Raw genomic sequence first — 14,128 nt, 5'->3', positions numbered from 1 at the left:
ACCAAAAGGTCAGCGGTTGGAACCCACCGCCGCTCTGCGAGAGAAAGATGTGGCCTTCTGCTTCCATAAAGATTTGCAGCCTAAGAAACCCTATGAGGCAGCTCTACTCTGTCTATATTGTCGCTAAGAGTCAAAATCGACTTGAGGGCAGTGTGGGGTTGGTTTGATTTTTGGTTATTTTGTCTGCCTGTTATTTGGCCCCAGGTTTCTAGTTCCTTCCCCACCCAGTCTGGGTTACCCTGCAGCTCTACTTTCAGGAACTTTTGCATTACAATGGCCTTGATGAGACTGGCAGACAGGATTAACTGGGAATTCGCCAGGGTGTGTGGAGGAATGAGGGCCACCAGGAGGGGCCAGTCTAAGGACTTCGTTATATACTAGGCTTGATTTATACATCCACAGACTCCAAACTCTTCACTTTTGTTGGATTAGGCTGGTCCCTGTTGGCTCTTGGGGCAATTCCCTTCATCCCAACTTTTTAATACTTTTCTATCTGGAGATCTTCGTATTTTCCACTCAAAAAGCCTTTAAGTCTGAGTTGGACTTTCACAGTCTAGGTCTTTTGGTTTTTTGTTTGTTTTGTTCTTCTACTCGACAACATGAGTGTGGATCTAGCTTCTCCCCAAAGCCTGCCTGAAGCATGCGATTCTAGGGACTCTTCACCAATATCTACAATTTTGGGGGCTGAAGAAAATTACACATCCTTGCAAATGTCCTCTGCTGAGGCACTCTACTCAGAGACTGGTAAGAAAAATTTAATCCTTGGAAGTCTAACTTCCTTAAGATAACGAGAAGGAAGGAAAGAGGATTGAGGGTCATCCACATGCCTCTTGAGAAATTCTAGCCCATTAATATAAGCAGAGGAGGCCTGGTGGCGCAGTGATTAAAGCGCTTCGCTGCTAACCAGAAGGTCGGCAGTTCAAACCCACCAGCCACTCCTTGGGAAAAAGATGTGGTCGTTTGCTTCCGTAAAGATTTATAGCCTTGGAAACCCTGTGGAGCAGTTCTACTCTGTCCTATGGGGTCACTATGAGTCGGAATGGGCTCGATGGCTGTGGGTTTACGTTTGGAATATAAGAAGGTATCGTTATCTATTAAACCTCTTAACACTCTCTTTGAATTGTAACTTGGTGGCTCGTGCCGTTTTAACTATGTCCCAGGTGTGAATTAGGACTGAGAGACAAGAGAACTCTCAGCAGTTAAACTGTGTGTACTCTTGCTAGTTATTGAGAACCTACAAGCTTAGGTACTGTGGGAATACAAATGTGTTATTGTAATAATTAAATGAGCTGGTGCCTAAATCTTAACATCGTAGTGTTGGGCACACAGTTGTCAGTAAGTGTTACTGTTAATTGGCCAGAAGACAGAACACGGATTGGGAGTGAGCATCACATTTTTGTTTTATTTGTTTTTACTCACAGAGCGCCAGCAATGGCACGGCTAATTCCATAAATCTCACCTTGAAGCATTTTACTGTAATTAAAATAAGGACTGTACCAGTTGGCTTTGCTCCCAGCCTTTGGGTGTGTGGATAATATTGGGCACCTCTGAGCTGGGGTATCTGCTATGTTCTAGGTACCATGCCCAATTCTCATAAAACTCAGAGAAGTGTTTGCCTCATTTTACGGTAAAGATAATTCCAGAAAGTTTAATCTGCTGATCATCAAACAAAGTGGCTAGAGTTGGGATTTGAACTACAGTTTGGCTTCAAAATCCATATTACAAATCCTTCTAAATGGTAACTGAGGAATACTTGGGATACTTTAAAGCTGCTACCACTTTACTGGAAATGTAGTTGTCAAAATTTATGAAAATAAAAAAGTAAACCCCTTTCATCCAAGAATGCCATTTTTAACATGACATAAACTACTTTACAAAGTTACATTTGTTATAACCGTAAAAATAAGTTATGGAGAAAGAATAAGTGAGCAAAATAACTGCTATATTTGAGTGTTGGGTTTTGATACGATCCCGCTTTTCTAAACTTTGTGTTGACATCCTTGTTTTTATAATTTCAAACACTGGAGAAATAGGGTGCTGGGTTGTAAGAGGACGAGCTTGGGAACGAACAGTGGGCAGAGCCTTCTGAGCAAGCAAGCACAAGTTTTGTATGCTGTTGTTATATGCCATCAGGTCGATTTCCACTCCTAGCTACTCTATAGGACAGAGCAGAACTATCCCACAGAGTTTTCTAGGTTGTAATTTCTAGGTAATATAGACAGAAGTAAACTTCATTTTTAGTTACTAAATTAATTATTGTCAGGTCCCGTGTTAGGCATTTTTTATCTGTTACCTCGTTTTAACCCATGAAGAAACCCTGTGAGGGTGGAATTATTCGGGAGATGAAGTCACAGCTTGTAAACGCAAAGTCTGGATTGAGATGGATGCCTATCAATTCATTCACATCTGCTAGTCCTGGTATTTAGAAATAACCTGGCAGTAAATTGGTGACTGCATAGGGTACCCGGAGTCTGATCATGTAGTTAGTTAAAAAATTATATAGGTGGTGCTGAGTAAGGTTACAAACAAGAAGTTGTTATTTATGGAGAGACAAGGCAGACATTAGTTGGGTGATCACCATTCTGGTATCAGTGCAGTTAGAGGTGGTTGCCAAAGCGTAGTTGCTTGAGGTTTGAGTTCCTCTCTGCTTCCCAGCAATGTATGATGTTGGTCACATTGTTAAAAACCTCTCTGAGCTTGTTCCATTGTATGTTAAAATCAATCATCAATTATCATTTCTTGGATTATTATGTGTACAAGAGGTTAGCAAAGTGCTCAATAATTGTTGGTTAAGAATTAAGATGTTACTTAATGCTTACCTAGCTTTGAGACTTGGGAGGATTCAAAAAGTGAACTGAAAACAATGTTTGCAAATAGAATATTTTAATATTTGGAAAAAAAAGTTTTAGAGAAAAGTTGTCATTTTATTTGCTCCCAACAGTCTCTCCTCTTCCTTCCTCCATGGATCAGCTTATTCAGGATAGCCCTGATTCTTCCACCAGTCCCAAAATAAAATCGCCTGCTTCTGCTTCTATAGAGAAGAGCACAGTGAAGAAGGAAGGTAAGGGCCAGGGCAAGAAACAGAAGGTCAGAACTGTGTTCTCGCAGACCCAGCTGTGCATACTCAAAGACAGATTTCAGAAACAGAAATACCTCAGCCTCCAGCAGATGCAAGAACTTTCCGAAGTCCTGAACCTTAGCTACAAACAGGTAAGTTTGCTTTATTCTTGCAATAAAATAAAAATGATTAGCAGATTAAGTTCGAAAACACCTTTGTGGATGCACCCCCCCCAAAATAATTTAAATATGAAAATGGGATCTTTTGGTTTCTTGACCCCCTCTTCCTTTCATTACATATTCTGTTGTAAGAATGTCATAATTATTTAACCACCTCCCAAACGAAGATTGTGCAAATGTTTCCCATTTTTCCCTTAGTCAAAGAAGGACTACTCCAACTTCAGACAAGCAAGTCCCTGACCAACACTGGTTCTCATTAAAATAAAAATTGCTTCTTTTGTTTTTAGTCTTTGTGTATTTGATCACTAATGAGATAGGTCATTTTTCATATGTTTTATTGGCCATTTTTTTCCTGTCAATTGCTTTAATCCTCTTTACTCTTTATTTTCTATTCCATGTTCACTTTTTAAAATGGATTTAAAAGCTCCTCATCTCTATGTCAATTGTGTATCATTTTTATTTTATAACGGTTTATTGAAGTCCAGAAGGCTTTTCTTCAGTAAAATATTTTAGTTTGTCTTTTGGTGCCATACTTATAAAGTTCTTCCTTATTCCAAGATACTTATGTTTTCTGGCCCTTCTGTGGTCTCATTTTCTTAACTCATAGTCAATAAGCCATCTGGAAAGTTTAGTTTGATATGTTTTGGAATGTAACTTGATATTTTATAGTCATTGTCCTAGTGTTATATTTCATGATCCCTGAATTGAAACGCTACCATTATCATTAAATATAAATAAGCTTGTATGGTGGGGCGGGGCGGGGGAGGCTGTGACTAATGTATAAGTAAGCTCTGTAAAAAAGGGAGATCAGAAATCTCAATGTGAACTAATTGGTAAGTAGAGATGCAGTGTGTTTTGATTAAACAAAAAGCAGCTAACTGACTTCAGGGGTTTGGATATGTATTCTTAGAACACTGGCTCAGGATTTTTAAAAATGATTCAGAAATTCAAATTTTGTTCCTGAGCTTTAAGGTAGTTTTTTGTTTGCTTTTTTTTTTTTTTTTTTTAACCTGGCAGGGAAAATAGAAAACAACATTCTTTCTCCCAAGCACATCTGCATTTCTAGTATCTTACATTTCTCTCTCACCTTTTTCCTACAGGTTAAGACCTGGTTCCAGAACCAGAGAATGAAATGTAAGAGGTGGCAGAAAAATACCAACTGGTCAAAGAATAGCAGTGGTGCGATTCAGGTAACAGGAAACTTATTTTTCTGCTGTTTTCTTTCAGTGGACTTTTAGTTTTGTCTCTCCCTGAAACATAAAACCTCAACCACAGATAATTCTGACTGATATTCCTTGTTACCCTTTCAGTTAATCTACCATTCTCTTTCAGAAGGTCTCAGTACCTACAGAGTTCCTGGACCTCTACTCTTCCTATCACCAGGGATGCTTTCCTTCTGGAAACCTCCCAATGTGGAACAATCAGACCTGGAACAACTCAACTTGGAGCAACCAGACCTGGAACAGCCAGTCGTGGAACAACCATTCCTGGAACAGCCAGGCTTGGAGCAACCATTCCTGGAACAGCCAGGCTTGGTGCACCCAATCCTGGAATAGCCAATCACCCTGGAACAATCAGTTCCAAAACTGTGGAGAGGACTTCCTGCTGCCGCAGATCCAATTCCAGCAAAATTCTGCCAGTGATCTGGAGACCTCACAAACCATAGATTTATTCCTAAATTACTCCATGAACATACAGCCTGAAGATGCGTGAAGATGGGTATATAACTCAATGTCAATCTGGGCGGTGACTGCATTCCTTCTTTCTTGTAGGACTTCTTGTTTTTAGAGGTTTATCTCTCTGCCATGATATCCTGGTTTTCATTGTGCCTATTGTATAGATTTGGGAGGGGTATAATAGACATTTAATCAAATAGGTTTCAATAATAGCTACCTGGACAATATGATAAAAGATGTTTCTGACTATAGATAACTAGATACCATACTACCTCGGATATCTTTAGGATCTAGCCTCAAGAATTCAAACTAAAAGTACAAAGATGTGGTGGAGGATTATTTGTATTTTATAGGATTGGGAGGCTTAAGGTGAAGGGTTAAGTCATAGGAGCTTCATTGATTTCCTCCACCCTTCTGCTCTGTTTTACTATAACCCCTAACTTGTTCATTTTTTGAATATTTGTAGAAAGATGTTTTGTATTTTGCTGCATTACGGTAATAATAGTACCAGTATGGCTGGTTGATTTATAAATATTAGTACAAGCAAATAAAGTAATATCCATTTTACCTTTAGCTGTCTTCTGCCCTAATTTTACCCAGAGGTTCAATGAGGAAAAATTCCACTAAACACGGGTCTTCATTACTTTGTTTGATGTAGGGGCATATTGCTCTGCAATTTTCTTCTATTTAGGAATATTTCATAGATATCGTTTCCTAAATTTAGATCTCATTCTTTTTAATTGCTGTGTAGTACTAGAGCGACCCCTGGTAATACAATGGTTAAGTGCTCGCCCACTAACAGAAAAGGCTGGTAAGGTTGGTTTGAACCCACCAGCAACTCCTCAGGATCTGGGGATCTGCTCCTGTAAAACATTACAGCCTAGGAAACCCTATGGGGCAGTTCTACTCTGTCCTACAGGGTCTTTATGTTCCAGAAACTTCAGATATATAGTTAATACCTAAAAAGGTACAAGATACTTTTTTAGAATAAAGCTAGTAAATATTCGAGCAAAAATCACCGTGTAAGTCGCCATAAAGTTGAGGCTGGAAAAAGGCTAAAAAGTCTTTTCCTAAATGCAAAATTAAAGTCTTTTCCTAGGTGCTAACCCAATTTAAGGCTTGTCAGTTTACCCCTTTTTTTGGTCACAGGATCACTAAGAATATACATAATAGAAGGAGATAAGGTGAAAAGACCAAAAAAATCCACTGCTGTCGAGTTGACTCGTAGTGACCCTGTAAGACAGAGTAGAACTGCCTCATAGGGTCTCCAAGGAAGCCACTGTCCCATCTTCTTGCCACAGAGCAGCTGGTGGCTTGAACCGGTGGATTAGCAGCTGAGCACTTTAACCATTGTGCCACCAGGACTCCTACGTGAAAAGAAAGTGATCATAAATTCACCTGCCAGCCTCTCCATCTTTCCACATTTCCCTTAGACCTTACTTTTTTTAGTTCTCCAAATAGGGAGTGGGTGTTACTTAGTATATTACATTTCAGCTATTTTATGATCGTTGATTTGAAAATTCACTTTTTCTTGGGTTTTAGTTTGCATTTCCATTTCAGTTTGTACTTGAGGAAAGAAGGAGCACCGTATTGAACTTGTCTGGGTCTTCTGAATATCACAACATGGATGTAAAGCTCAAAAAGTAAATTTCAAGCACCTAGTTCTTGGGGTAAGGACAAGGTTAATTCTGCTCTGAATAATCCTACTATGCAGAAAAACCTGGCATCTACAGGGGGAAAAACACATCCATGATTGTGAACCCAAAGGTAAAGGCCGACAACTGCCAGACAGGCAGGGAAATGAGGGGGAGGACATCAGTAAGTATTGCTTGCCACCTGGGGCCCTGTCAGCTTTTGCCTCAAGCCTGGAGATAAAGGGAATTTGTTAAATAAAGAAGCTAATTGGGGCAGACAAAAGCTTCTGGCACAGGAAGTTAGTTCGACTAAGGATACCAAAACTTAGGCATTTGAATAGGTTGCTTGGTGTGAGGTAGAAGTGAAACCTGACTCAAAAGAAGTAGCAGCTGGTGGTGAGTCTCCCTGCTTAAGGCATTACGGTTAAACTGTGGTCCAAGAAGAAAGTCCTGGAGAATTTTAAAAGTTAAGCGCCTGGAAAATAGAGTCTCATTACCTCCAAATATACTACAAGGCAATCTTTCAAGAACAGAAAAGCTCAGATGTTTGAACCATAATAAATTAATTATAAGACTTGGCGCAAAACGAGGGGAACAAGATGTGGTAGGCGAATACACTTAACGATTCAGTGCAAGTAGAGATGAGACAGGTCATGTGTCCTGTCTCTGGGGCACCAGCCTTCCCCATTTATGGTGTGGTTATAGGAACCGAGGATGGTGACTGAGGACAAGAATTTGAGATTGAACCAGGGCTGGGCTCTGCAAAAGGAATGTACCTGCAGACAGTCACAGGCTAGCTCTATCAGAGACACGTAGTGGCAAGAACTGGCCACGATTGTAGCTCCTCTTAGCCTGATGAGTAGCTATGGAATTTATTTGCATTACTTGGGCAAGGTACATGTGGGACTGGGAATAGGGGTCACCAATAAGTAGCCAATTTAAGAGTTTGGGATGTTGAATGCCTCTGATAATATTTAGTGTTAGACTTAATAAGACTATTAGGTGCCTCTTGCTCCTTCTATCCCTGTGTTCTGTACACATGTACTCTCTACTTACCTAAATCTAATATGTCTTACAGATTACTAACGTCTATAGTTAATACAGCTTATGAATTATGTAAATTCCATTTGTTTTCCAAATACACATTGCACCAGATTAGCCATACAATTTGTCCTTTCTGCAATGCCAAGTCTTATCTAAATCTTAGCCTCTCCTGGATCCTAGATCTCATTTCTTAAGCCTCATATCGATCCTCAGCTTGTGGTTAATCTTACAGTTATACTTAACAACCTCCAAACTGTCAGGCTCTGTAGGTTCCTTCACAGTGCTGCCCACTGAACTATTACAGTGTGTGAACTCACACTGGTTCCCTGATTAATTCCTATATCATCAAACCCAAACCTACTGCCATTGAGTCAATTCTGACTCACGGCAACCCTATAGGACAGAGTAGAACTGCCCATAGGGTTTCCAAGGAGCACCTGGTAGATTCGAACTGCCGACCTTTTGGTCAGCAGCTGAGCTCTTAACCTCCACACCACCAGGGGTCTCCTGTCTCATTAGATCAATAAAAATAGACCTTTTATCTACTCAGACTCTACCCTCTACAGGCAAAAAAGCCCGATCTTTCACATCGGTCTTAAGAGAAACATGATTATTTTATATTATTATTAACTATCAATGGCTCTTTCGTGTTGCTTTTCTTACGCTGCTTGCATCTTCCAAAAGAAAAGTGAAAAAAATAAAGTGAGGCCCAACTTTGAGGAAAATACCTTTAAGGGTACTTTACATTTCCACAGCACTACATGGGTAAACATAGTTTATTTCACTCGATTCTTAAGCGGCCCTCTGAGGTTAGCTACTATTTATGTACAAAGAAACTGAAGCTCAGGAAATCTAAATAACACATCCAATGTTATTGCATTGCCTTGCCTCTATTGTCTGAGTTAAATATAACCCTTGTCTCAGCCAAGAAACTGCCTCATCCCTCCTCAATCCACTGCAATCCACTTTCTGTCCCTACCACGCCATTGTAACAAATCAAGCTAAAATCACCAATGACCTCAAAATGTGTCCTTCATTAGTTCAGTCAACAAATATTTGTTAATACTTAACTAAATATCAGATATTTTGTTAGGAGTTTGCTAGGCTTCAGAGGTGAGGAACATAGACATGCCGCCTGTCTTCATGGAAACAACACTGGATGGTTACATTTTTTGGACCTTAGATACTATCTTACTTTACTCTTACTAAACCAACACTTAGGTACTTTTCCCCAGACTGATAATAGCTTCAAATGCATCATCTTGTTTAATTTTCATAAAACTAGATGAAATTTTTATCCCATTTCCAATGATGGTGCCCTGGTGGCGCAGTCGTTAAAGCAATCAACTGCTAACCAAAAGGTGAGCAGTTTGAAACCACCAGCGGCTCTGCAGGAGAAAGATGCAGCAATCTGCTTTCATAGAGATTTACACCCTTGGAAACTATGGGGTTGCTATGAGTTGGAATCGACTTGATGGCAGTGGGTGGGTATAGATGATAAGGGTTAGAGAACATAAGTAATAAACTTCCCAAAGGACTCACATCTATGAAGAAATGACTTCTGAATCCATACTCTCAACTATTCTGTAAGAACTTCTCTACATTTCAGAGTGTTGACAACATCTCCATTTTTAGTACATACATTTATTTCTGATTATACTACACCCTTTTTAAAAAAAAATCCTCCTAGGATGCTTCTCCCATCTTCACTTTGCAGCTGTTTTATGGGCTTCTTTTTCTCTGTCAACTCTATGAATAGTGGTATTGTAGGCAGTCCTGTTCTCTGTCTTCATCCTTTGCTCTTGTTTCTCACTAGCACCTTTATACCTTTAGGCCGATCATTCCCAAATCTGTAACTTCAGTTTAAGTCTCTGCAGTGCTCCAGTTTCAGACATACCTGCTACTTGGTATCTCCACTTATGCTAACCTATTTCTGAGACTCCCGTTTCCTCATCTGTAAAATACGAATGATAATTTACTTACTCTGTTGTGGTGAGGATATGTGGTAATGTACGTAAAAGACCTCCCAGATTGTCTGTGGAATATAGTAGGCACTAAGTGAATGTCAACCTACAATTATTATGGAAATTTCACCGACACCTCAAATCCAAAATTAAACCCCATTATCTCATTCCCCTCCTTTTTCACAGCATTTCCTGTGCTGGCTCATGACATTATAACTCACCCTGTTATCATAGCCAGAAGCCTGGCAGTTATCCTGGGATATTTCTTTTCTTTTAACCACTATATCTCCACAGTTACTAGTATCTAAGTCTACCTCTCAAATATATTCCAAGCAACCAACAGGTTTCCATACTAGGTATGATGTATTGAAGGAGCCCTGGTGGCACAATGGTTAAGCGCTCAGCTGCTAACTGAAAGGTCTAGGACGGAACCCACCAGCTGCTTTACAAGAGCAAAGAGCTGGGGATCTGCTCCCCTGAAGATTATAGACTGGGAAACCCTATGGGGCAGTTCTACTCTGTCCTATAGGGTTGCTATGAGTAGGAATCAACTTGACTCCACGCCACGCAACGACATGATGTATTGAGCCCCTAATGTGTCACATGTTTTTTCATACTCACTTCCCTGATATTCATATGATGGAGGTATTATTATTATAACCATTTTTATGTAAGGAAAAAAAAGGCCAAAAGCTTAACAAACATGCCAAAGGCGATACTGGTTGTATGTGGTAAAATCTGGATTCAAACCCAGATTTTGTCTGACTCCAAAACTCCATATGTTCCTCTCTTACACTCTTTTCCATTGGATCCTAATCTAGGTCCTTATTATTAGGCCCAATCATTAAAATACATTAACTAATCTCTGTATTTCTGGTCTTGCCCACTTCCAATCCCTTCTCCATAAACCCGAAACCAAACCCATTTCCATTGAGTGGATTCCGACTCACAGTGACCCCACAGGACAGAGTAGAACTGCCGCATAGGGTTTCCAAGGCTGTAATCTTTACAGAAGAAGCCTGCCACATCTTTCTCCCATAGAGCGTTGTGGGGGGGGGCGCGGGGAGGGGCGGTTCGAACTGCCGAACCTTTCAGTTAGTAGCCGGTCGCTTTAGCCACTGCACCACCAGGGCTCCTTTCTTCTCTATAACCCCAAGCAAATTAAACCCATTGCCATCATGTCAATTCCAACTCATAGCCACCTTATAAGACAGAGTAGAACTGCCCTGTAAGGTTTCCAAGGAGGAGCTGGTGAATTTGAGTTGCTGACTTCTTGGTTAGCAGCCAAGCTCTTAACCACTGCACCACCAGGGCTCCTTCTTCTCTATACCAAAACCAAAACCAGACCCGCTACCATTGACTCATAGTGGATTCGAACTGCTGACCTCTTGGTTAACAGCCAAGCTCTTAACCACTGCACCACCAGGGCACCTTCTTCTCTATAGTACAGGGAAAATAACCTGAAATGCAAATCTAAGTATGTTACTCCGCAAAACAAAACCTTTTAATAGCTAACATTTACCTGTGGCGGTATTCCTCTAGTAAACCATCCTGAGCAAAATGAAATTTGCAGTTTTTTTTTTAATGCAAATTGTGGGGAATTATCACAAATGTACAGCATCAAGATTCCCAAGTTTAGAGCCCAAGAAAATCCATTTTTTAGCAAGCACTCTAGGTAATATTTAAGCACAGTAAAGCCAGAGAATCAGAGGCATACCGAATAAAATTCGAATTCATTTTCATGACAAAAAACATTATATGTGGGTTATGAAACTAATTTGTGCCAATCTACTTTTGGAATAGATATTAGGGCTCTAAGAAGGATTAGGTAAAATGTATATGAAGAAGGTTGTAGAACTTCATTAACCAACATAAAAGGAGATTTGAACAAATGGAAGCACATACTATGTTGCTGAGTGGGAAGACTCATTATTGTAATGAAGTTAATATTCTTTTCATCTATTTTTTTTTTTTTTTTAGGATTCTTGACAATCTGATTCTAAAGTTAGTTAAGGTGAATAAATATTTGATAATAATAAGAATTTTTCTGAAGAATAATGAGAATTGTAAAATATAAAAATCTATGAAATTAGAGTGTATTTTGGTTTGCATTTGGCTCAGGTAACAAAAATCCCATCAAAAAGTGGCGTAAACAATATTACATTTTATATCTCACATAACAAGAATGTTAGAGTTTTTTTCTTTTTCTTAATCCGTGGTTCAAAGTTACTGTTGGTTTGTGTTCCTTCCATGTCCCGGTTCCTTCATCCTCAGTCAGTGTACTGACCAGCCCTCTGAAGCTGGCTGCACTCTGGGTCCCAGCAGGGCTGTCATAGCTATTCGTTTCACTGGTAGACAATATAAAAGCCAGAAAAGTCTTCTCAGAAGCCTTTCAGCAAACTTCCCTTGACATATGATCTAGAATTGACATAAGCCCATGGTTTAGCTAACAAGCAAATGAGATAATCATAATTAGCTTAGATCAATCAACATTCACCTGATAAAAAGACATGACCTTTATAAGAGGGTAAAACCAAGAGTTTCAGATATAAAGTAAAATTAGTATATATCTGCTGCAGCAGAGCCACCACTAAATTGGCTTTAAGGTAGGGTTCAGAAACACTAATGAATATATATGGAAATTGCATATTTGATTGAGATTATGTTAAAAAAAAAACCAACTGCCGTGGAGTAGATTCCAACTCATGATGACCCTGTAGGACAGAGAAGAATTCCCCCATGGAGTTTCCAAGGAGTGGCTGATGAATTTGAATTGCCGACCTTTTGGTTAGCGATCATGTTCTTAACCACTGCGCCACCAGGACTCCTCATGTTAGTTCAAAAAAAAGAAACCCATTGCCATCGAGTCCATTCTGACTCATAGCGACCCTATAGGACAGAGTAAGACTGTCCCATAGTTTCCAGGAAGCACCTGGTAGATTCAAACTGCCAATCTTTTGGTCAGCAGCCATAGCATTTAACCACTACGCCACCAGGGTTTTTCCATGTTAGTTAGATCACCGTAATGTATTATATTTGGTTTTGTTGTTGTTCTGATCCGTTGCTGAGTCCGAGATCCCATGCACAACAGAAGGAAATGCTGTTTAGTCTTACAGTGTCCCCATAATCTGTTTTGGATTAGACTTTTGTGATCCATAGGGTTTTCAAAGGCTGTTTTTTTGGAAATAGATTGCCAGGTCTTTCTTCTGAGGTGCCTCTGAGTAGACTTGATCCTCCAATCTTTAGGTTAGCAGCCCAAGGGCATTAACCACCACCCAGCAACTAAGGTTAATAATAGAAACTCTGTATTAAAGAATTTCTATTAAATTTATTAATAGAGAAATTTCTTCTGACTATTGATTTAAACTTTTAATAATTAAAACATTTTTCACTATTTTAAAAAATTTGAAAAAAATGCATGCTTATTGTAAAATGTAAAGAGAAAGAAAAATTCCGAAGGATGTATAATTTTTTTTTTAAAAAGGGTCATTTCCTCTTCACCACTACCCACCACCTCTCTTAATGCCTTCCTCACCAGCAATTCTTTTTGATTACAGCCACTGTTAGGAATTTGGTGTATACTTATATCCATAGATTTCTCTACACAAACACATATGTGCTTATGTGTGTGTATGTAGTAATTCATATCTTGTTAATAGTTGCCATCGAGTCAATTCTGACTCCTGGTGACACCACCTGTGCAAAAAGCAAAGTAGAACTGCTCCATAGGGTTTTCAAGGCTGTGACCTTTCGAAAGCAGATCGCCAGGCCTGTGACCTCTGGGTGAGTTCAAACCACCAACCTTTATGGCTAGTAGGCTGGCGCTTAACCATTTGCCCCACCCTGTAAACCTGTTGCTATTGAGTCAATTTCAACTCAGTGACCCTACATGGCAGAGTAGCCCCATAAGGTTTCTAAGGCTGAAATCTTTACTGAAGCTGACTGCCATATCTTTCTCCCTTGGAGCGGCTGGTGGGTTCAAACCACCGACCTTTTGGTTAGCAGCCAAGGCTTAATCACTGCGCCACCAGGGCTCCTTTTGCACCATCCAGGCACTAATAATTCATATACTCTGTCTCAAATGTTGAAACACTGATTATACTCAAAATTATGAAGCCAGGTTACGAACAAAGAACAACTTGGAATGTAACATCAGCTATTATGTGTTGTGTGAAAAAGTTCAAATTATCAGCTTGCATATTTCAGCTAAGTTAGCTTGATTCCCGAGGAGGGACAGACTAATTTGCAGGGGCAGCAAGTGCGATAGCAGACTCTCACAAACCTTCAGGTTATATACTCCATAAACCACATTCCTTTATCATAAAATGATTCTTCTGTAAATAATGCTGAGATTTTTGGAATTATGGCACTCCAAACTCCTTATAAACTAAACTTGATAATGGAATAAATTCAAAATGAATTAAAGTTGTAAATATGAAAAATTACATAATGAAAATACTAGAAGACTGTAATGGACTATTTGTCTAATCTTGAATGTCCTAAGCAAGTCAGGAAACCAAAAAACAGTAAGCACACATTCTCAGTCTCAACATAAAAGAAAAGAAAAAGAAAA

At 39.5% G+C, this 14,128-nt stretch overlaps 1 protein-coding gene across 2 annotated transcripts; it reads left to right on the top strand.

Moving 5' to 3' along the window:
* The first annotated feature begins 237 nt into the window (after positions 1-237).
* NANOG (Nanog homeobox) lies at positions 238-6,271 on the top strand. 2 transcript variants are annotated; one of them, XM_023741533.1, is made up of 4 exons: positions 238-744; positions 2,942-3,210; positions 4,338-4,427; positions 4,621-6,271. In XM_023741533.1, the coding sequence occupies exons 1-4, from the start codon at positions 600-602 to the stop codon at positions 4,948-4,950; spliced, it is 834 nt and encodes a 277-aa protein (XP_023597301.1). In that variant the 5' UTR covers positions 238-599; the 3' UTR covers positions 4,951-6,271. The 2 variants fall into 2 exon arrangements, with proteins under 2 accessions (XP_023597301.1, XP_004387335.1); XM_004387278.2 differs by having other exon boundaries at positions 4,570-6,271.
* The last annotated feature ends 7,857 nt before the right edge of the window (positions 6,272-14,128 follow it).

Source organism: Trichechus manatus, unplaced genomic scaffold (assembly GCF_000243295.1).
Source record: "Trichechus manatus latirostris isolate Lorelei unplaced genomic scaffold, TriManLat1.0 scaffold00182, whole genome shotgun sequence".
Classification (NCBI taxonomy): Eukaryota; Metazoa; Chordata; class Mammalia; order Sirenia; family Trichechidae; genus Trichechus; species Trichechus manatus.
The sequence above is the reverse complement of the archived record's forward strand: the minus strand, read 5'-3'. Positions and strand labels throughout refer to the sequence as shown.

Excerpts from the sequence above, each read along its gene's own strand:
- NANOG (XM_004387278.2), top strand. The coding sequence starts at position 600 with ATGAGTGTGGATCTAGCTTCTCCCCAAAGCCTGCCTGAAGCATGCGAT. Across the intron at positions 745-2,941 it reads GGCACTCTACTCAGAGACTG|TCTCTCCTCTTCCTTCCTCC; the intron begins GTAAGAAAAATT and ends TGCTCCCAACAG. Across the intron at positions 4,428-4,569 it reads ATAGCAGTGGTGCGATTCAG|AAGGTCTCAGTACCTACAGA; the intron begins GTAACAGGAAAC and ends ATTCTCTTTCAG.